The sequence below is a fragment of the Hemibagrus wyckioides genome, linkage group LG05 (genome assembly GCF_019097595.1).
Source record: "Hemibagrus wyckioides isolate EC202008001 linkage group LG05, SWU_Hwy_1.0, whole genome shotgun sequence".
NCBI classification, from domain to species: domain Eukaryota; kingdom Metazoa; phylum Chordata; class Actinopteri; order Siluriformes; family Bagridae; genus Hemibagrus; species Hemibagrus wyckioides.
Genome location: NC_080714.1, coordinates 30186759 through 30212923, shown reverse-complemented (window position 1 = coordinate 30212923; position 26165 = coordinate 30186759). Strand labels below are relative to the sequence as shown.

The following is a 26165-nucleotide window of genomic DNA, read 5'->3' as shown; positions in this document are numbered from 1 at the left end:
TGAGAGGAGAGGTGTAGAGAGCCACACCCACGCATACCTGTTTAAAATTAACTCTCTCCTTTATTCTGCACTCCAGCTTTTACACGTGATGAGGAAAGGGCAAAGACACTTCAGCTTTCACATTGGAGCCTGTTTTTATTTCTCTTTTATTTCCGGATTAAAATGTTGGGGTTTGTCTAAACTGAGCAGAAGAGTTTCCTGAGTCATTTGTTTTTTAAAAATATATACAAAAAAACTTTGTTATTTAAAATGTTCTCAACATCTTTTCTTTATATGTAATAAACACTGCTGTGTGTTCAGGAAGTGATTCACTTTAAAACTCAGATCAGTGACTGGTGACAGATCTGAAGGTCTTCTGAAGGTTTCCAGATGTCTCTCTGGTGCTGTGAGGATGAGTCTGAAGGTTATGATGATGTAAAAGATGTCTCTTTGGTGCTGTGAGGATGAGTCTGAAGGTTATTGAGATGTTTGCAGATGTATCCAGTGCTTTGAGGATGAGTCTGAATGTTATGATGATGTGAAAGACGTGTTGCTGTGAGATTGTCCTGCCTTTGGTCAACAGTTATTACACACCTCTGAAATTCCTTTCAGCTGGAGTCATGATGAAAGACTTGACGTGGGATTGGTGATAAAGCGGCTGTAAAGTTCACCCTCTCTACAGTTTTATAGCCTGTGGCTGAAGGCTTCATTATAAATCCTGCACTTTGTGTTCTCTATATCTGAGAGATCTCAGACAGAACCCAGGACTTCCTCGCTGGAGAATAAATCATCTCTGTCAGGCGTGTTTCTCACCTCCTTACCTGCACTCCTGATTTGGTGGCTGAAGCTAATAAGCTAATTATCTGAATCAGGCGAGTGTGAGTGGGGAAATGTTTACATGCCTCACCGATGTCAATCACAGACCTGAAAATCTCCTGAAAAGTGCTTCAGAAGAGTTTATTAGACTCCACTTCCTGTGTTCGTACACTTCCAGTTCTGTGCCAAAGGCTTGTGGTGTTAAAGGTTCCTCAGTGTTCCTCTGAATAAGACCTTCAGTTTTAGATGTTACAGTCCTTCAGGAAGTGTGTGTAAGAGATGGTAGATTGTTGGAGGTGTGTGTGTGATGGTGTGTGTCTCTGTGTCAGATTATACGCTGAAGAGCCTCTAACAGCAGAGATTGAAACACCGCTACATTCATCAATCAGCATAACACACACAAACACACACACACACACACTTCACAGCGAACTGAGGAGATGTTTGTGTCCATCAGCATGTTTCCTGTACGTTTCTCCGTGACTGGGCCTGTGGCATCACTTTGCTGTCATCTGATTGGTGGAGTTTAGATGTATAAATGAATTGTATAAATTAGATGTATAAATTTAGATGTATTCTCACCACTTTGTTGTCAGATGTTTCACTGAAGAACTAAATCACCTTCTGCATCAACCTTAATCCAAATGTTTATTTTTTTGTAGATTTTGAAATTGTTAATTCTTAATTCCTGAATAATAAATTCTTTCTCTTTTTATTAATAGAGTTCAGCAACCGAGAGCTCAGAGGAAAATTTTGTGTCCAGATTAATGCTGGTGTGTGTGTGTGTGTGTGTGTGTGTTAGAAAAAGCCTCTGGATTTGGGGGATTCCAGTTTCTATATATATTTCCATCACACACACACACACATACACACACACACACACACACACACCCCCTAAACTTGGTCTGTTGCCTAGTAACCAGTCATGTGATTGTTTCTCCGCTTGAATGCAGATGGATGTTATTGTGTCAGTTGAGACTCATTACAGGATTATTAGCAGTAAATTGAATATAAAAAATATTTTACCATCATGATCCCTGACATCACAGCGAGGATCAGTGGATGTGGCCTTGATCGGTGGGCATGGCTTCAATCAGTGGGAAGTTTAGTAATTATAGTTAACTACTGAATGTAAATTATAGTCTTTATTTTCATTCAGTTCAGAGAGAAAAGACAATGAATTAACATGAAGTGTTTATTAATGTTTAATAAACCAACAAAAGATAAACACACTGCTGGTGTCACATGACCTGACATCACCTCAGGGCTGCAGTCTCACCTGGAGACAGGTGACCTCAACATCTTCATCATCACTGATATCATCATCATCATCATCATTGCCATCACCACCACCACCATCATCATCATCATTACTGATATCACCACCATCATCATCATCACCACCATCAACACCACCACCACCATCATCACCACCAGCACCTTCATCATTATCATCATCATTATTACTGATATCACCAGCACCTTCATCATCATCATCATCATCATCATCACTGAAATCACCACCACCATCATCATCATCATCATCAAAACTGATATCACCACCCCAACCATCACCATCATCATTACTGATATCACCACCACCACCACCATCATCATCATTACTGATATCACCACCACCATCATCATCATTCATTCATTCATTCATTCATTGTCTCCCGCTTATCCGTAGCCGGGTCGTGGGGGCAGCAGTCTAAGCAGGGATGCCCAGACTTCCTTCTCCCTAGCCACTTCCTCCAGCTCTTCCGGGGGAATTCCAAGGCGTTCCCAGGTCAGCCGAGAGACATAGTCCCTCCAGCATGTCCTGGGTCTTCCCCGGGGTCTCTTCCCGGTTGGGCATGCCCAGAACACCTCCCCTGGGAGACGTCACTGGCCCCTTTCGATGTGGAGGAGCAGAAGCTCTACTCCGAGCTCCTCCCGGGTGACAGAGCTCCTTACCCTATCTCTAAGGGAACGCCCCGCCACCTTACGAAGAAAACTCATTTCGGCCACCTGTATCCGGGATCTTGTCCTTTTGGTCATGACCCAAAGCTCATGACCATAAGTAAGAGTAGGAACGTAGATTGACTGGTAAATTGAGAGCTTCGCCTTTCGGCTCAGCTCCTTCTTCACCACAACAGACCGGTACATAGACCGCATTGCTGCTGCCGCTGCACCAATCCGTCTGTCAAGCTCACGCTCCATCCTTCCCTCACTCGTAAACAAAACCCTGAGATACTTAAACTCCTCCACTTGAGGAAGGAACACTCCTCCAACCTGGAGGGGACAAACCACCTTTTTCCGGTCGAGAACCATGGCCATGGATTTGGAGGTGCTGATCCTCATCCCAGCTGCTTCGCACTCGGCTGTGAACTACCCCAGCACATGCTGTAAGTCCTGGCTCGAAGGAGCCAACAGGACAACGTCATCTGCAAAAAGCAGAGATGAAATCCTATGATCCCCGAACCGGACTCCCTCCATCCCCTGGCTGCGCCTAGAAATTCTGTCCATAAAAATAATGAACAGAACCGGTGACAAAGGACAACCCTGCCGGAGTCCAACATGCACTGGGAACAGATCTGAATTACAGCCGGCAATGCGAACCAAGCTCCTGCTCTGGTCATACAGAGACCGAACAGCCCTTAACAGAGGGCCACGGACCCCATACTCCCAGAGCACCTCCCACAGGATGCCACGAGGGACTCGGTCAAATGCCTTCTCCAAGTCCACAAAACACATGTGGACTGATTGGGCAAACTCCCATGAACCCTCAAGCACCCTGTGAAGGATATAGAGCTGGTCCAGTGTCCCACGACTAGGACGAAACCCGCATTGTTCCTCCAGAATCCGTGGTTCGACTAAAGGACGGACTCTCCTCTCCAGTACCCTGGAATAGACTTTCCCTGGGAGGCTGAGGAGTGTGATCCCCCTATAGTTGGAACACACCCTCCGATCCCCCTTCTTAAAAAGAGGGACCACCACCCCAGTCGCCCAGTCCAGAGGCACTGTCCCTGACTTCCACGCTATGTTGCAGAGATGTGTCAGCCAAGACAGCCCCACAACATCCAGAGACTTAAGGTACTCAGGGCGAATCTCATCCACTCCCGGCGCCTTGCCACCAAGGAGCTGCTGGACTACCTCAGTGACTTCAGCTTGGGTAATGGATGAATCTACCTCTGAGTCCTCAGCCTCTGCTTCCTCTACGGAAGGTGTGTCAGTAGGATTGAGGAGATCCTCGAAGTATTCCTTCCACCTTCCGACAATATCCCCAGTCAAGGTCAGCAACTCTCCACCAGCACCATACACAGTGCTGGCAGAGAGCTGCTTACCCCTTCTGAGGCGCCGGACGGTCTACCAGAATTTTCCCGAGGCCGACCGATAGTCCTTCTCCATGGCCTCCCCGAACTCCTCCCAGACCTGAGTTTTTGCTTCCACAACCACCCGGGCTGCAGCTCGCTTGGCCTGCCGGTACTCATCAGCTGCCTCCGGAGTCCCACGAGCCAACCAGGCTCGATAGGACTCTTTCTTCAGCTTGACAGCATCCCTTACTTCCAGTGTCCACCACTGGGTTTGGAGATTGCCGCCACGACAGGCACCAGAGACCTTATGGCCACAGCTCCTGGTAGCTGCGTCAACAATGGAAGAGGAGAACATGGTCCACTCAGACTCAATGTCCCCAACCTCCCTCGGAATCTTGTCGAAACTCTCCCGGAGGTTGGAGTTGAAGACCTCCCTAACAGAGGGTTCAGCCAGATGTTCCCAACAGACCCCCACAATACGTTTGGGTCTGCCAAGTCTGTCCGGCATCCTCCTCTGCAAGCGGATCCATCATCATCATCATTACTGATATCACTACCATCATCATCATCATCGTTACTGATATCACCACCACCACCACCATCATCATCATCATCATCATTACTGATATCCCCACCACCATCATCATCATCATCATCATTACTGATATCACCACCACCACCATCATCATCATTACTGATATCCCCACCACCATCATCATCATCATCATTACTGATATCACCACCACCACCATCATCATCATCATTACTGATATCGCCACCATCATCATCATCATGACTGACAGACACAGAGGCCACACCCCCTTCCCTGAGGCCAAATGAAGTTCCTCTTGACCTAGCTGTGTGTGTGTGCAAATGACTCACTGAATATTAGACTGAAATTCCAAGAACACACACACACACACACACACATAGTGCCATACAGAACTCGAGTATGTACAGGAAACACTGATACGTGGAATTCAGTAACTTTCTTATCACAAATTAAAACATCTGTGTTTGTGTGTGTGAACAGAGACATGCTGATCTCGTACCTGGACTTGAGCATGTCCTTCTCGGAGCTGTGTGAGGAGGTGAGGGAGATGTGCAGTGTCCAGAGGAACTTACCCATCACACTTAAGTGGATTGATGATGAAGGTGTGTGTGTGTGTGTGTGTGTTATGGACCAACCTTGAGATGTCACTTTTCTTCTGAGTTTGCACCTGATCCAATTATGTTACAAGCTGTGTGTGTGTGTGTGTGTGAGCAGGTGACCCCTGTACCATCTCGTCTCAGATGGAGCTGGACGAGGCATTTCGGATCTACAGCAGAAGCAGATCATCTGGACTCCTCCTGCACGGTACTTCACACCACCTCACTGCTCTGAAACACACGCATCTGTACTGAGGAGTGTAAAGTGCATAGCTGTAAAGACTGCCCTGATGGGCATGGCCTAATATTCTAATGAGTCATAAGATTGACACAATCTAAACACATCTATACACAACATCTCTACACAACATCTATACACATCATCTATACACATCTATACATATCATCTCTACACAACATCTATACACATCATCTATACACATCTATACACATCATCTATACACATCTATACATATCATCTCTACACAACATCTATACACATCATCTATACACATCTATACATATCATCTCTACACAACATCTATACACATCATCTATACACATCTATACACATCATCTATACACATCTATACATATCATCTCTACACAACATCTATACACATCATCTATACACATCTATACATATCATCTATACACATCTGTACACAACATCTATACACATCATTTATATAAAACACCTATACACATCTATACACATCATCTATACACATCTATACACATCATCTATACACATCTATACACATCATCTATACACATCTGTACACATCATCTATACACATCTGTACATATCATCTCTACACAACATCTATACACATCATCTATACACATCTATACACATCATCTATACACATCTATACACATCATCTATACATAACATCTATGCACATCTGTACACAACATCTATACACATCATTTATATAAAACACCTATACACATCTATACACATCATCTGTACACATCTATACACATCATCTATACACATCTATACACATCATCTATACACAACATCTATACACATCTATACACATCATCTATACACAACATCTATGCACATCTGTACACAACATCTATACACATCATTTATATAAAACTCCTATACACATCTATACACATCATCTATACACAACATCTATGCACATCTGTACACAACATCTATACACATCTGTACACAACATCTATACACAACATCTATACACATCATCTATACACATCTGTACACAACATCTATACACATCTGTACACAACATCTATACACAACATCTATACACATCATCTATATAAAACACCTATACACATCTGTACACATCAGCTATACACAACATCTATACACATCATCTATATAAAATATCTATACACATCTATACACAACATCTATGCACATCTGTATACATCTATACACATCATCTATACACAACATCTATACACATCTATGCACATCTGTACACAACATCTATACACATCTATACACAACATATAAACACATCTATGCACATCTGTACACAACATCTGTAGACAACATTTATACACAGCATCTATACACGACATCTATACACAACATCTATACACAATATCTATACACATCTATACACAACATCTAAACACATCTATGCACATCTGTACACAACATCTGTAGACAACATTTATACACAGCATCTATATACAATATCTATACACAACATCTGTACACATCTATGCACAACATCTATACACAACATCTATACACATCATCTATGTTGAAAGAGGGCAAGATGGCAGCGCACACAGTTGTTGCGGCTCAGTGCTCTACCAGTCAGTGCTTTGTTTGGTGTTTTGTTTGTTCGGTGAACACCATCATCAGCCAGAGTGACCTCCAAAAGATTGGAATTTGCTCTGAGGGCAGTGTTACAGCCGAGGTTATCTGCTCACATAATATCCCGGTGGACATAGCGTGGCAAATCCCGGCACACCGTGGATTACCATCCCAGCGGTGAGGCGGCGCAGGTGGCACAGAGACAGGAAGCAGAAGCGGGCTGGCAGAGCCGGCACACTGGCTAGGCTAAGGAGGCAGCCATTCAAACCACCACTTTCCAGCCTATTTCTCGCAAACGCCAGATCCCTTGCTAATAAGATGGACGAACTAATCACAGAGTCTTGGCTTCAACCATCTATTCCGGACACGGTTATCGAGTTAGCAGGCTACACTGCACAGTGGCAGGACAGGACAGTGGACTGTAAGAGCAGAGGAGGGGGGCTCTGTGTGTACATAAATAACAGCTGGTGTACAAACACAGTGACTGTAGACAGACACTGCTCCACAGACTTGGAGTATGTAACTGTTAAATGCCGGCCCATTTATCTTCTGAGGGAGTTTACAGTAGTCATAATAACTGCTGTTTACATTCCACCGGATGCTAATGCTTGCTTGGCTATTGGACTTTTACATAGTATTTTTTGTAGTATTAGTAAACAGCAGAGCATGCATCCTGACGCTGTGCTCATCGTAGCAGGGGATTTTAATCATGTGGACCTGAGAGCAGCACTCCCTAGATTCCACCAGCATGTTAAGTGTGCTACTAGAGGAGCTAACACTCTGGACAAGGTCTAGTCCAACATCAAGATGGGCTACAGGGCGAGACCACTTCCACACTTGGCCCAGTCTGACCATATGTCCCTGCTTCTGATCCCCGCATATGCCCCCCTCTGTAAAACTGCTTCTATCAGCACAAAAGACATTAAAACTTGGCCTGATGGTGCATCACAGCAGCTGCAGGACTGCTTCAACAGGACCAACTTGGACGTGTTTGAACATCAGGACCTGGGAGTGTTCACAGACAGTGTGCTGTGCTACATAAAGAACTGTACAGACACTGTCACAGTGGACAAACGCATCCGGGTTTTTTCCAACCAGAAGCCCTGGATGACTTGGGAGGTCAAGCGGCTGCTCAGAGAGAGAAACACCGCTTTCAGGTCTGGAAATCTGGAGCCATACAGCGCTGCCCGAGCTAACCTGAAGACAGGCATCAGAGAGGCCAAGCTGGACTACAGGAGGAGGATCGAGGACCACCTGGACAGCAACAACAGCAGGCAGGTGTGGCAGGGAGTCCGGCATCTCATCAATTTCTGGACCAGCCCTGGAGCTGCTGAGGGTGACGCCACACTGGCAGAGAAGCTAAACCTCTTCTTTGCATGTTTTGAGGTGGAGCCACCAGAGACAGCCATGACACACCTCAAGGCCCTCAGCAGCTTAACCCTCACAGTAAAAGAGAGTGAGGTTAGGCATACGCTGAGGTCCGTGAACCCGAGGAAGGCTGCTGGACCGGATGGCGTCCCTGGCCATGTGCTGAAAGACTGTGTGGATCAGCTGGCTGGAATCTTCACCAAGATCTTCAACCAGTCGTTGGCCTTGTCCACTGTCCCACCATGTCTGAAATCCTCCACCATAGTCCCCTTGCCAAAGAAATTGTCAAAGAAAGTTGCACTCACACCAGTGGTGATGAAGTGCTTCAAAAAACTGGTCTGGAGTCACATTACATCACTCCTGCCACCAAGTTTCGACACTCACCAGTTTGCCTACAGGGGAAACAGATCCACAGAAGACGCCGTGGCCACAGCCCTCCATGCTGTGCTTTCCCACCTGGAGAAGCAGGGGAGCTACGTCCGGTTGCTCTTTGTGGATTATAGCTTGGCATTTAACACCATTCTTCCCTACAAATTGGTGGACAAACTTGAGGACTTGGGGCTTCCACAATTCACCTGCATGTGGATTAACAGCTTTCTGTTGGATCGCAGTCAGAGGGTCAGAGTGGGCCGACACACATCTACGGCCCTCAGCCTCAGCACTGGCTCCCCACAGGGCTGTGTTCTAAGCCCCCTGCTCTACACTCTTTCACCCACAACTGCACCCCCTCATCAGTGGGGACTGTGTAGAGAGGGTAGCTGACTTCCGGTTCCTGGGAGTACAGATAGAGGAGGGCCTGACTTGGAGCACGAACACCTCTGAGCTGCTGAAAAAGGCCCGGCAGAGACTCTACTTCCTTAGGGCGCTGAGAAAGAACAACGTCACTCAGAGACTACTGGTGTCCTTCTACTGGTGCTCCATAGAGAGCATCCTAACCTACTGCATTGGCATATGGTTAACCAGTTGCACAGTGGCTCAGAGGAAAGCGCTCCAGAGGGTCATAAACATGGCCCAGAAGATCGTCGGCTGCCCTCTCCCAACACTGGAAGAACTACACAGTTGACACTGTATTAAGAAAGCCCAAAGCATCCTTAAGGATACATCACACCCTGGACATGATCTGTTTGAACTGTTACTACAGAACAATCAGAGCCAGGACAAACAGACTAAAAAACAGTTTTTATCCAACAGCCATAACTGCACTCAATAATCAAAAAACACTCTTTACATGGGATGTGCAATAGATAGATGATGAATGTGATTGTGTGTGGGAAGGGCTGTATTAACTTATTTTAATATACCATTTCCATACCTAATTATTTATTTTTTTTATATACTGATTAGTACTTTTTTGAAATGTTGAAGGTTTGAATGTATGTATGATTGCTGCACTTTCTGACTGGTTGACACTTTTTAAAATTCATTATACATGCAACATGGTACAATGACAATAAACATCTATTGTTCTATTCTATTCTATACACAACATCTATACACATCTGTACACAACATCTGAACACAACATCTATACACTGCATCTGAACACAACATTTATACACATCATCTATACACATCAATCTATACACATCTGTACACATCATCTATACACATCATCTATACACATCATCTATACACAACATCTATACACATCATCTATACACATCTATACACAACATCTATACACATCATCTATACACATCTGTACACAACATCTATACACATCAACTATATACATCATCTATACACATCATCTATACACATCATCTATACACATCTGTACACATCATCTATACACATCATCTATACACATCATCTATACACATCATCTATATACATCATCTATATACATCATCTATACACATCATCTATACACATCATCTATACACATCTATACACATCAACTATATACATCATCTATACACATCATCTATACACATCATCTATACACATCTGTACACATCATCTATACACATCATCTATACACATCTGTACACAACATCTATACACATCATCTATATACATCATCTATACACATCATCTATACACATCATCTATACACATCATCTATATACATCATCTATACACATCATCTATATACATCATCTATACACATCATCTATACACATCATCTATACACATCTATACACATCAACTATATACATCATCTATACACATCATCTATACACATCATCTATACACATCTGTACACATCATCTATACACATCATCTATACACATCTGTACACAACATCTATACACATCATCTATATACATCATCTATACACATCATCTATACACATCATCTATACACATCATCTATACACATCATCTATATACATCATCTATATACATCATCTATACACATCATCTATACACATCTGTACACAACATCTATACACATCATCTATATACATCTGTACACAACATCTATACACATCATCTATATACATCATCTATACACATCATCTATACACATCATCTATACACATCTGTACACAACATCTATACACATCATCTATATACATCATCTATACACATCATCTATACACATCATCTATACACATCTGTACACAACATCTATACACATCATCTATATACATCATCTATACACATCATCTATACACATCTGTACACAACATCTATACACATCATCTATATACATCATCTATACACATCATCTATACACATCATCTATACACATCTGTACACAACATCTATACACATCATCTATATACATCATCTATACACATCATCTATACACATCTGTACACAACATCTATACACATCATCTATATACATCTGTACACAACATCTATACACATCATCTATATACATCTGTACACAACATCTATACACATCATCTATACACATCTGTACACAACATCTATACACATCATCTATATACATCATCTATACACATCATCTATACAGATCATCTATACACATCTGTACACAACATCTATACACATCATCTATACACATCAACTATACACATCATCTATACACATCATCTATATACATCATCTATACACATCATCTATACACATCTGTACACAACATCTATACACATCATCTATATACATCTGTAGACATCTATACACATCATCTATACACATCATCTATACACATCTATACACATCATCTATACACATCTGTACACAACATCTATACACATCATCTATATACATCTGTACACAACATCTATATACATCTGTACACAACATCTATATACATCATCTATACACATCATCTATATACATCATCTATACACATCTATACACATCTATACACATCTATACACATCATCTATACACATCTGTACACATCTATACACATCATCTATACACATCATCTATACACATCTATACACATCATCTATACACATCTGTACACAACATCTATACACATCATCTATACACATCTATACACATCATTTATACACATCATCTATACACATCTATACACATCATCTATACACATCTATACACATCTATACACATCATCTATACACATCATCTATACACATCTATACACATCATCTATACACATCTGTACACAACATCTATACACATCATCTATACACATCATCTATACACATCTATACACATCAACTATACACATCATCTATACACATCTATACACATCTGTACACAACATCTATACACATCAACTATACACATCTATACACAACATCCAAACACAACATCTATACACATCTATTCACATCTGTACACAACATCTAAACAAAACATCTAAACACATCTACACACATCTGTACACAACACCTAAACAAAACATCTAAACACAATATCAATACACAACATCTATACACATCTATACACATCTATACACAACATCTATACACAACATCTATACACATCTATACACATCTATACACAACATCTAAACACATCTATACACATCTATACACAACATCTATACACAACATCTATACACATCTATACACATCTATACACAACATCTATACACAACATCTATACACATCTATACACAACATTTATACACAACATCTATACACATCTATACACAACATCTATACACAACATCTATACACATCTATACACATCTATACACAACATCTATACACAACATCTATACACATCTATACACATCATCTATACACAACATCTATACACATCTATACACAACATTTATACACATCTATACACATCTATACACAACATTTATACACAACATCTATACACATCTATACACAACATCTAAACTAAACATCTATACACATCTGTACACAACATCTAAACAAAACATCTAAACACATCTACACACATCTGTACACAACACCTAAACAAAACATCTAAACACAATATCAATACACAACATCTATACACATCTATACACATCTATACACAACATCTATACACAACATCTATACACATATATACACAACATCTAAACACAACATCTATACACATCTATACACATCTATACACATCATCTATACACATCTATACACAACATCTATACACATCATCTATACACATCTATACACATCATCTATACACATCATCTATACACATCATCTATACACATCTGTACACAACATCTATACACATCAACTATATACAACATCTATACACATCATCTATATACAACATTTATACACATCTATACACATCTGTACACAACATCTAAACAAAACATCTATACACATCTGTACACAACATCTAAACAAAACATCTAAACACATCTACACACATCTGTACACAACATCTATACACAAGATCTAATCACAATATCTATACACAACATCTATACACATCTGTACACATCTATACACAACATCTATACACAACATCTATACACATCTATACACATCTATACACATCATCTATACACAACATCTATACACATCTATACACATCTATACACAACATTTATACACATCTATACACAACATCTAAACACAACATCTATACACATCTATACACATCTATACACAACATCTAAACACAACATCTATACACATCTATACACATCTATACACAACATTTATACACATCTATACACAACATCTAAACACAACATCTATACACATCTATACACATCTATACACAACATCTATACACATCTATACACATCTATACACATCTATACACAACATTTATACACATCTATACACATCTATACACAACATCTATACACAACATCTATACACAACATCTATACACATATATACACAACATCTAAACACAACATCTATACACATCTATACAAATCTATACACAACATCTGTACACATCTATACACATCATCTATACACATCATCTATACACATTTATACACATCTATACACATCATCTATACACATCATCTATACACATCTATACACATCTATACACATCATCTATACACATCATCTATACACATCTGTACACAACATCTATACACATCAACTATATACAACATCTATACACATCTATTCACATCTGTACACAACATCTAAACAAAACATCTAAACACATCTACACACATCTGTACACAACATCTATACACAACATCTAATCACAATATCTATACACAACATCTATACACAACATCTATACACAACATCTATGCACATCTGTACACAACATCTATACACAACATCTATACACAACATCTATTCACATCTATGCACATCTGTACATAACATCTATACACAACATCTATACACATCATCTATACACAATATCTATACACATCTATACACATCTATACACATCATCTATACACAACATCTATACACATCTGTACACAACACCTAAACAAAACATCTAAACACAATATCAATTCGCAACATCTATACACATCTATACACAACATCTATACACATCTATACACATCTATACACAACATCTAAACACAACATCTATACACATCTATACACATCTATACACAACATTTATACACATCTATACACATCTATACACAACATCTATACACATATATACACAACATCTAAACACAACATCTATACAAATCTATACACATCTGTACACATCTATACACAACACCTAAACAAAACATCTAAACACAATATCTATACACAACATCTATACACAATATCTAAACACATCTATACACATCTATACACAATATCTAAACACATCTATACACATCTATACACAACATCTATACACAACATCTAAACACATCTATACACAATATCTAAACACATCTATACACATCTATACACATCTAAACACATCTATACACAACATCTATACACAATATCTATACACAATATCTAAACACATCTATACACATCTATACACATCTAAACACATCTATACACAACACCTAAACAAAACATCTAAACACAATATCTAAACACAACATCTATACACAACATTTATACACAACATCTATACACATCTATACACAACATCTATACACAACATCTATACAAATCTATACACAACATTTATACACATCTATACACAACATCTATACACAACATCTATACACATATATACACAACATCTAAACACAACATCTATACACATCTATACACATCTATACACAACATCTGTACACATCTATACACATCTATACACAACATCTATACACAACATCTATACACAACATCTATACACATCTATACACAACATCTATACACATCTATACACATCATCTATACACATCATCTATACACATCTATACACATCATCTATACACATCTGTACACAACATCTAAACAAAACATCTATACACATCTGTACACAACATCTAAACAAAACATCTAAACACATCTACACACATCTGTACACAACATCTATACACAAGATCTAATCACAACATCTATACACAACATCTATACACATCTGTACACATCTATACACAACATCTATACACAACATCTATACACATCTGTACACATCTATACACAACATCTATACACAACATCTATACACATCTATACACATCTATACACATCTATACACATCATCTATACACAACATCTATACACATCTATACACATCTATACACATCATCTATACACATCTATACACATCTATACACATCTATACACAACATTTATACACATCTATACACATCTATACACAACATCTATACACAACATCTATACACATATATACACAACATCTAAACACAACATCTATACACATCTATACAAATCTATACACAACATCTGTACACATCTATACACATCATCTATACACATCATCTATACACATCTATACACATCTATACACATCATCTATACACATCTGTACACAACATCTATACACATCTATTCACATCTGTACACAACATCTATACACAACATCTAATCACAATATCTATACACAACATCTATACACAACATCTATACACAACATCTATGCACATCTATACACAACATCTATACACAACATCTATACACAACATCTATTCACATCTATGCACATCTGTACATAACATCTATACACCTCTATACACATCATCTATACACAACATCTATACACATCTATACACAACATTTATACACATCTATACACAACATCTATACACATCATCTATACACAATATCTATACACATCTATACACATCTATACACATCATCTATACACAACATCTATACACATCTGTACACAACACCTAAACAAAACATCTAAACACAATATCAATACACAACATCTATACACATATATACACAACATCTATACACATCTATACACATCTATACACAACACCTAAACAAAACATCTAAACACAATATCTATACACATCTATACACATCTAAACACATCTATACACAACACCTAAACAAAACATCTATGCACAATATCTAAACACAACATCTATACACATCTATACACATCTATACACAACATCTATACACAATATCTATACACATCTATACACAACATCTATACACAACATCTATACACATCTATACACAATATCTATACACATCTATACACAATATCTATACACAACATCTAAACACATCTATACACATCTATACACAATATCTATACACATCTATACACAATATCTATACACAATATCTATACACATCTATACACATCTATACACAACACCTAAACAAAACATCTAAACACAATATCTATACACAACATCTAAACACATCTATACACATCTATACACAATATCTATACACATCTATACACATCTATACACAACACCTAAACAAAACATCTAAACACAATATCTATACACAACATCTAAACACATCTATACACATCTATACACAACATCTATACACATCTATACACAACATCTATACACAATATCTATACACATCTATACGCAATATCTAAACACATTTAAACACATCTATACACATCTATACACAACACCTAAACAAAACATCTAAACACAATATCTATACACAACATCTATACACAACATCTATACACAATATCTATACACATCTATACACAACATCTATACACAACATCTATACACATCTATATACATCTATACACCTTTAAGCCGTTAATTGAAAGCTATTTAATACTTCATAACAAGTGTATAACCATCTTCTTTAATCTGTTATAGCATCACATATACACTACTGTAGATTTACATCTCTCCCTCTCTCCCTCTCTATCTCTCTGTCTCTCTCACTCAGTGTTTCCCAGTATTCCAGAGAAGCCGGGCATGCCTTGTCCTGGAGAGGACAGTGAGTGTGTTCTTTGTGTGTGTGTGTGTGTGTGTGCATGTATGTTTGTGTGTGTGTGTGTACTCTCTCCTATAAATCACAGATACACTCTGTAACCTGTTATTCTGTAAATTTACAATAAAATTCTGAGAGCTGTGTTTTCTCAGAGATGCTGAATTAATACTGAGACAAACAATTATTTTCTCACGCTCCAAAGTCTGAAGCTAATCACAGACAAACCTCTGATAATTTCTCCGCCTCTCTCTCTGTGTGCTCGCCTCTCCTGCGTGCTCCACCTCTCCTGTGTACTCCCCCTCTCCTGCATGCCCCGCCTCTTCTGCGTGCTCCGCCTCTCCTGCATCACAGACAAACCTCCGATTATTTCTCTGTCTCTCTCTCTGTGTGCTCCGCCTCTCTCTACATGCTCCACGTCTCTCTGCATGCTCCGCCTCTCCTGCGTGCTCTGCCTCTCCTGCATCACAAACAAACTCAGTCAAAGTCTCTATTAGCTCCAGTCTCTCTCAGCTCCAGTCTCTCTCAGCTCCAGTGTCAATCAGCTCCAGTCTCTATAGGTTCCAGTCTCTGTGGGCTCCAGTCTCTATCAGCTCCAGTCTCCATCAGCTCCAGTCTCTATCAGCTCCAGTCTCTATGAGCTCTAGTCTCTCTCAGCTCGAGTCTCTATGGGCTCAGTCTCTCTCAGCTCTAGTCTCTATGGGCTCCAGTCTCTCTCAGCTGCAACACACACAATACAAACATACAACACAAAAACACAACACACACGAAACACAAACTCACAACACACAACATACATCACACACACACCCACACACCCACACACACACACACACAGTGTGATACAGATGATTACCAACAGTAATAATGATGATTATCAACATCATTTTTTATTTTCGTATTTGTATCATATCATCACACACACCCACATGCACACACACACACAGCCTCTAGTCTGATCCTTTGTTTCCATGCCAGGTTTTCCTTGAAACCCTTCAGCTGTTGCCCCCAGCACCCAGGGGACTACACCCTAAGCGAGGGTTAGAGAGAGAGAGGAAGAGGAGGAGAGGAGAGAGAAATGGTGTGTGTTTAGTTTAGACGGCACTCCCTTCTGCTTCATCCCTGATGCTGATCAGACAGAGAGAGCGACAGAGCAGAGAGGGAGGGACAGGAAAATACAAATAAGGAGCAAGAAAAGAGAGGGAGTGAGGGAGGAAGGGAAGGAGGGAGGAAGGGAAGGAGGGAGGGATGTGCAGCTCGTGGGCCGGTGCTTACACAGAGACAGAAAAACGCTGAAGGGAGCAGAAAAGGAGGAAAGCTGAATCGGTGAGCAAGAAATACAACACCCACCCATCCATCCATCCATCCATCCTTTCTTCCATTCATCAATCCATCCATCTATTCATCCCTTCTTCTAACTGTCCAGCTGACAGAACGTCTTTGTGTTTGGATGCAGCTGACATTGAGCTAGCTGGAGGAGAAGATGCCCTAGCTAGCATCCTGTACTCTGTGTGTGTGTGTGTGTGTGTGTGTGGTGGTAAAGCAAATGAGATACTGTCATGTTCTCTCTCTCTCTCTCTCTCTCTCTCTCTCTGTGTCTATGCAGTGGTGTTTTGGCCACAAATCCTGCTGGTCAGGCATGTTTTCCTTAAAACCTTTTAGCGTGTGTGTGTGTGTGTGTGTGTGTTGGGGGTGTCTTTACTGAAAGGGAGAGGCAAATAAAAAGACAGATAGAAGAAAGGATCTCCATCTCTTGCTATTTTGTGCACAAAAGAATCCTCGGTTGTGTCCCAAATCTCTGATGCACCCTAAGAAGTGTGATGGTATGTGACTCTCTCTCTCTCTCTCTCTCTCTCCCTCTCACCTGATGTCTGATGTTTTCTGAGCTGTAGAAATATTGTCTCGTGATGCTTGAGGATGGAAGTGTGTGTGTCTGTGTGTGTGTGATGGAAGTCATTATTATCTCTTGTCTCCTCTCTCTCTCTCACTCTCTCTCTCTCTCTGGTTTCAAGGTGTAAATAGATGCTCATGTATTATTCATGTCTGACGAAATTAGCAGTGCTGCACCCAAACATAGCACCTAGCTTACCGAGAGCTAGCACACATGCTAGTGTGTGTGTGTGTGTGTGTGTGTGTCTGCAGATGTGGAAACACAAGGCGTCTCATTCACACCATCCCCGGATTTGATTTAAACTCAACAATGGATAATTGTACGTCTGTGTGCACTAGAACCAAATACTGACTTCTGAACCGGAGCGTCCTGGAGATGTCGGAGTTATACTGTCTTAAATAATAAACATAATAATAATGATACTTTTCCTAATAGTAGTAGTAATAATGCACATAAAGGTGCTTAACATAGAGTGTAACCTAAACTAGCAAAATGAAAATCTTTATATAATATATATATATAAAATACATATATATATATATATATATATATATATATATATATATGTATTTTATATATATATATTATATAAAGATTTTCATTTTGCTAGTTTAGGTTACACTCTATGTTATCAAAATAAAATATATAAATACTCTAATAAAGTGTGAAATATAATTAATAAACTTCTCATAAAACGATCTTTTTCTCCACTCTGTAGTGGCTTCACTCAGGATCTTTTATTATAAAGTTTTATTAAATAGTTTCTAATCTTTATTACACAGAAGGAGGGAGAGAGAGAGAGAGAGAGAGAGAGAGGAACAGAGAGAGAGAGAAAGAGAGAGAGAGGGAGGGAAAGAGAGTGAGAGAGAGAGAGAGAGAGAGAGAGAGAGGAGGACAGAGAGAAAGAGAGAGGGGGGGCAGCAACTACCTACCATTTCCTCATCAGCTGCTTAGGCATGGGTGTAGGCTGTAGGGTGTAGGGTATAAGGTGTATGGTGTAGGGTGTAGGGTATAAGGTGTAGGCTGTAGGGTGTAGGGTATAAGGTGTAGGGTGTAGGGTGTAGGGTATAAGGTGTAGGGTGTAGGGTATAAGGTGTAGGCTGTAGGGTGTAGGGTATAAGGTGTAGGGTGTAGGGTATAAGGTGTATGCTGTAGGGTATAAGGTGTATGCTGTAGGGTGTAGGGTATAAGGTGTAGGGTGTAGGGTGTAGGGTATAAGCTGTAGGGTGTAGGGTATAAGGTATAAGGTGTAGGCTGTAGGGTGTAGGGTATAAGGTGTAGGCTATAGGGTGTAGGGTATAAGGTGTAGGGTGTAGGGTATAAGGTATAAGGTGTAGGCTGTAGGGTGTAGGGTATAAGGTGTAGGCTATAGGGTGTAGGGTATAAGGTGTAGGGTATAAGGTATAAGGTGTAGGCTATAGGGTGTAGGGTATAAGGTGTAGTCTGTAGGGTGTAGGGTATAAGGTGTAGGCTATAGGGTGTAGGGTATAAGGTGTAGGGTATAAGGTATAAGGTGTAGGCTATAGGGTGTAGGGTATAAGGTGTAGTCTGTAGGGTGTAGGGTATAAGGTGTAGGCTGTAGTACGTATGCTGTAGGGAGTAGGGTGTACACTCTGAAGTGACAGTGCAGCTGTAGAAGTTAGAAATGAGCTGTAAAATTTAGACTCTATTTTAGTTTCCTGCAATCATCAAGGCATGGTTTTAGACTTTAACACCTTCACCCTTGATCATAAAGCAGCAGAGGAACAGAAGCAGTGCAGGAACACCTCAGCACTCAGAGTTCTTACACAACACACAAATAATGACGTGTTCAGTACTGCAGGTACATTAGCATGTTAGCATTATGCTTTTAACTGCAGCTGTAGCTGGGCAGATGTTCAGATACATTTACACACAAACTTAATAATAATAATAATAATAATAATAATAATAATGATAATAATAATAATATACAGAGCTGATTTGAGATGATAAACTGGTCATGAACTCAGTGTGAAAGTTCTGAAGTCCAGGAAGATTGAAAAGTAAAATAAATAAACACCTTTCTTTCTTTTGTGAATTTTTTTTTCTGAAAGTTTGCAAATCTAAACAACAGAGAAACACGAAGTGTGTGAAATAAACCTCATGCAAATTTGTAGCTTTAAACATGGTTATTATTATTATTATTATTATTATTATTATTATTATTATTATTTAGAGTCATGTGTCATAGATGTTTTTTTCTAGTTTATTGCTTCAGAAAGATGGGTTTTAAAACCTTTCCTTCTTTCTCTCTCTCCCTCTCTCTCTCACCGTCTCTCTCTCTCTCATCCCCCCCATCACTCTCTCTGTCTCTCTCTGTCTCTCTCTCTCTCTCTCTCTCTCTCTCCCACACTAGACAATCTCTCCTACTCATTAAGGGAATGTTCACTATTTTGCTCTCCTCCTCCTCCTCCTCCTCCTCCATGTTTTTCCTCTCCCACTCTCTCTGTCTCTCTTTATCTCATTATTCTATGCTGTGACTCTCTCTAGTGATGTCACTTCCTCTTTCCTCCTCTCTATCTACTTTTGCTCTGTTTGGCTAATAATTCTTTCTTTCTGCTTCCCTCTCCTATAAAAAGTTAGTATCCTGAAAAGGATGTGTAGAATTATGGACCAGAACCCAGAAATGAATGTAACCCTGAACTGATTAAGTTGTCTTTTTCGCTCACATAAACATTACTGCACAGTGAAATCCCAGCCTTGGGGTTCGGGGTCAGAGTGCAGGGTCAGCCATGATGCAGTGCCCTTGGAGCAGGGTGGGTCAGGGGCCTTGCTCAAGGGCCCAACGGTGGCACCTTGGCAGTGCTGGGGCTTGAAACCCGATCCTTAATCACTTGAGCTACCACCACCCCATGGTACTGTAGATGAAATAACGTGTGATGAGTTACTGCAGATTTATGTTGGGATTTCTCTCACAGGGTTAAAAAGAGCAGGATGTGTGTGAGAGCAGGACGTGTGTAATGGCTGTGTGAGAACAGGACGTATGTGAGAGCAGGATGTGTGTAATGGCTGTGTGAGAGCAGGACGTGTGTGAGAGCAGGACGTGTGTAATGGCTGTGTGAGAGCAGGACGTGTGTGAGAGCAGGACGTGTGTAATGGCTGTGTGAGAACAGGACGTATGTGAGAGCAGGACGTGTGTAATGGCTGTGTGAGAGCAGGACGTGTGTGAGAGCAGGACGTGTGTAACGGCTGTGTGAGAGCAGGACGTGTGTAACGGCTGTGTGAGAGCAGGACGTGTGTGAGAGCAGGACGTGTGTAACGGCTGTGTGAGAGCAGGACGTGTGTAACTGCTGTGTGAGAGCAGGACGTGTATAAAAGCTGTGTGAGAGCAGGACGTGTGTAAAGATTGTGTGAGAGCAGGATGTGTTTAACTGCTGTGTGAGAGCAGGATGTGTGTAATGGCTGTGAGAGCAGGATGCGTGTAACTGCTCTGTGAGAGCAGGACGTGTATAAAAGCTGTGTGAGAGCAGGACGTGTGTAAAGGTTGTGTAAGAGCAGGACGTGTTTAACTGCTGTGTGAGAGCAGGACGTGTGTAAGAGCAGGATGTGTGTAATGGCTGTGTAAAAGCAGGACGTGTAATGGCTTTGTGAGAGCAGGATGTGTGTAACGGCTGCGTCAGAGAAGGATGTGTGTGAGAGCAGGACGTGTGTGAGAGCAGGACATGTGTAACAGCTGTGTGAGAACAGGATGTGTGTAATGGCTGTGTGAGAGCAGGATGTATGTAAGAGCAGGATGTGTGAGAGCAGTACGTGTGTAACGGCTGTTTGAGAGTAGGACGTGTGTGAGAGCAGGACGTGTGTAACTGCTGTGTGAGAATAGGATGTGTGTAATGGCTGTATGAGAGCAGGATGTGTGTGAGAGCAGGATGTGTGTGAGAGCAGGATGTGTGAGAGCAGTACGTGTGTAACTGCTGTGTGAGAGCAGGACATGTGTAATGGCTGTGTGAGAGCAGGACGTGTGTAATGGCTGTGTGAGAGCAAGACGTGTGTAATGGCTGTGTGAGAGCAGGACGTGTGTAATGGCTGTGTGAGAGCAGGACGTGTGTGAAAGCAGGATGTGTGTAACGGCTGTTTGAGAACAGGACATGTGTAATGGCTGTGTGAGAGCAGGACGTATGTGAGAGCAGGATGTGTGTAACGGCTGTTTGAGAACAGGACGTGTGTAATGGCTGTGTGAAAGCAGAACGTGAATAACGTGTGTGAGAACAGGACGTGTGTAATGGCTGTGTGAGAGCAGGACATGTGTTATGGCTGTGTGAGAGCAGGACGTGTGTTATGGCTGTGTGAGAGCAGGACGTGTGTAATGGCTGTGAGAGCAGGACGCGTGTAACTGCTGTGTGAGAGCAGGACGTGTATAAAAGCTGTCTGAGAGCAGGACGTGTGTAAAGGTTGTGTGAGAGCAGGACATGTGTTACGGCTGTGTGAGAGCAGGACATGTGTAACGGCTGTGTGAGAGCAAGATGTGTGTAACTGCTGTGTGAGAGCAGGATGTGTGTGAGAGCAGGACATGTGTAACGGCTGTGTGAGAGCAGGACATGTGTAACGGCTGTGTGAGAGCAAGATGTGTATAAAAGCTGTGTGAGAGCAGGACGTGTGTAAAGGTTGTGTGAGAGCAGGATGTGTGTAAAGGTTGTGTGAGAGCAGGGCGTGTGTAAAGGTTGTGTGAGAGCAGGATGTGTTTAACTGCTGTGTGAGAGCAGGACGTGTGTGAGAGCAGGATGTGTGTAATGGCTGTGTGAAAGCAGGACATGTGTAACGGCTTTGTGAGAGCAGGATGTGTGTGAGAGCAGGATGTGTGTAATGGGTATGTGAGAGCAGAACATGTGTGAGAGCAGGATGAGTGTAACGGCTGTGTGAGAGCAGGACGTGTGTGAGAGCAGGATGTGTGTAACGGCTGTGTGAGAGCAGGATGTGTGTAACGTGTGTGAGAGCAGGACGTATGTAACCGCTGTGAGAGCAGGACGTGTGTAACGTGTGTGAGAGCAGGACGTGTGTAACGGCTGTGTGAGAGCAGGACATGTATAATGTGTGTGAGAGCAAGACGTGTGTAATGTGTGTGAGAGCAGGACATGTGTAACGGCTTTGTGAGAGCAGGACGTGTGTGAGAGCAGGACGTGTGTAATGGGTGTGTGAGAGCAGAACATGTGTGAGAGCAGGATGTGTGTAACGGCTGTGTGAGAGCAGGATGTGTGTGAGAGCAGGATGTGTGTAACGGCTGTGTGAGAGCAGGACGTGTGTAACGTGTGTGAGAGCAGGATGTGTCTAATTGATGTGTGAAAGCAGGATGTGTGTAACGGCTGTGTGAGAGCAGGATGTGTGTAACGGCTGTGTGAGAGCAGGATGTGTGTAACGGCTGTGTGAGAGCAGGATGTGTATAACGGCTGTGTGAGAGCAGGATGTGTGTAACGGCTGTGTGAGAGCAGGATGTGTGTAACGGCTGTGTGAGAGCAGGATGTGTGTAACGTGTGTGAGAGCAGGTTGTGTGTAACGTGTGTGAGAGCAGGATGTGTGTAACGTGTGTGAAAGCAGGACGTGTGTAACGTGTGTGAGAGCAGGACATGTGTAACGGCTGTGTGAGAGCAGGACGTGTGTAACGGCTGTGTGAGAGCAGGACGTGTGTAAAGGTTGTGTGAGAGCAGGACGTGTGTAAAGGTTGTGTGAGAACAGGACGTGTTTAACTGCTGTGTGAGAGCAGGACGTGTTTAACTGCTGTGTGAGAGCAGGACGTGTTTAACTGCTGTGTGAGAGCAGGATGAGTGTAATGGCTGTGTGAAAGCAGGACATGTGTAACGGCTTTGTGAGAGCAAGATGTGTGTGAGAGCAGGACGTGTGTAATGGGTGTGTGAGAGCAGAACATGTGTGAGAACAGGATGTGTGTAACGGCTGTGTGAGAGCAGGACGTGTGTAACGTGTGTGAGAGCAGGATGTGTCTAATTGATGTGTGAAAGCAAGATGTGTGTAACGGTTGTGTGAGAGCAGGATGTGTGTAACGGCTGTGTGAGAGCAGGATGTGTGTAACGGCTGTGTGAGAGCAGGACGTGTGTAATGTGTGTGAGAGCAGGACGTGTGTAACGGCTGTGTGAGAGCAGGACATGTGTAACGGCTGTGTGAGAGCAGGACGTGTGTAACGGCTGTGTGAAAGCAGGATGTGTATAACTGCTGTGTGAGAGCAGGATGTGTGTAACGTGTGTGAGAGCAGGACGTGTGTAACGTGTGTGAGAGCAGGACGTGTGTAACGGCTGTGTGAGAGCAGGACGTGTGTGAGAGCAGGATGTGTGTAACGGCTGTGTGAGAGCAGGACGTGTGTAACGTGTGTGAGAGCAGGACGTGTGTAACGGCTGTGTGAGAGCAGGACGTGTGTAACGGCTGTGTGAAAGCAGGATGTGTATAACTGCTGTGTGAGAGCAGGATGTGTGTAACGGCTGTGTGAGAGCAGGACGTGTGTAACGTGTGTGAGAGCAGGACGTGTGTAACGTGTGTGAGAGCAGGACGTGTGTAACGGCTGTGTGAGAGCAGGATGTGTGTAACGGCTGTGTGAGAGCAGGACGTGTGTAATGTGTGTGAGAGCAGGACGTGTGTAAAGGTTGTGTGAGAGCAGGACGTGTGTAAAGGTTGTGTGAGAGCAGGACGTGTTTAACTGCTGTGTGAGAGCAGGACGTGTTTAACTGCTGTGTGAGAGCAGGACGTGTGTAATGGCTGTGTGAGAGCAGGACATGTGTAACGGCTGTGTGAGAGCAGGACATGTCTAATTGATGTGTGAAAGCAGGATGTGTGTAACGGCTGTGTGAGAGCAGGATGTGTGTAACGGCTGTGTGAGAGCAGGACGTGTTTAACTGCTGTGTGAGAGCAGGACGTGTGTAACGGCTGTCTGAGAGCAGGACGTGTCTAATCGATGTGTGAAAGCAGGACGTGTGTAACGGTTGTGTGAGAGCAGGACGTGTGTAATGGCTGTGTGAGAGCAGGACGTGTGTAATGGCTGTGTGAGAGCAGGACATGTGTAATGGCTGTGTGAGAGCAGGACATGTGTGAGAGCAGGACGTGTGTAATGGCTGTGTGAGAGCAGGACGTGTGTAATGGCTGTGTGAGAGCAGGACATGTGTAATGGCTGTGTGAGAGCAGGATGTGTGTAATGGCTGTGTGAGAGCAGGACGTGTGTAATGGCTGTGTGAGA

At 41.7% G+C, this 26165-nt stretch overlaps 1 protein-coding gene across 3 annotated transcripts in view; it reads left to right on the top strand.

Moving 5' to 3' along the window:
- Positions 1-26165, top strand: part of prkcz (protein kinase C, zeta) — a 78478-nt gene that overhangs the window by 6035 nt on the left and 46278 nt on the right. The window contains exons 2-4 of one of the 3 annotated variants that reach the window (XM_058389125.1): positions 5125-5246; positions 5359-5448; positions 17041-17091. In XM_058389125.1, the coding sequence (XP_058245108.1) occupies positions 5125-5246; positions 5359-5448; positions 17041-17091 (263 nt within the window). Of the gene's footprint in view, positions 1-5124; positions 5247-5358; positions 5449-17040; positions 17092-18335; positions 18409-26165 lie in introns of those variants that run through there. The other 2 variants (XM_058389126.1, XM_058389129.1) reach the window with 2 other exon arrangements.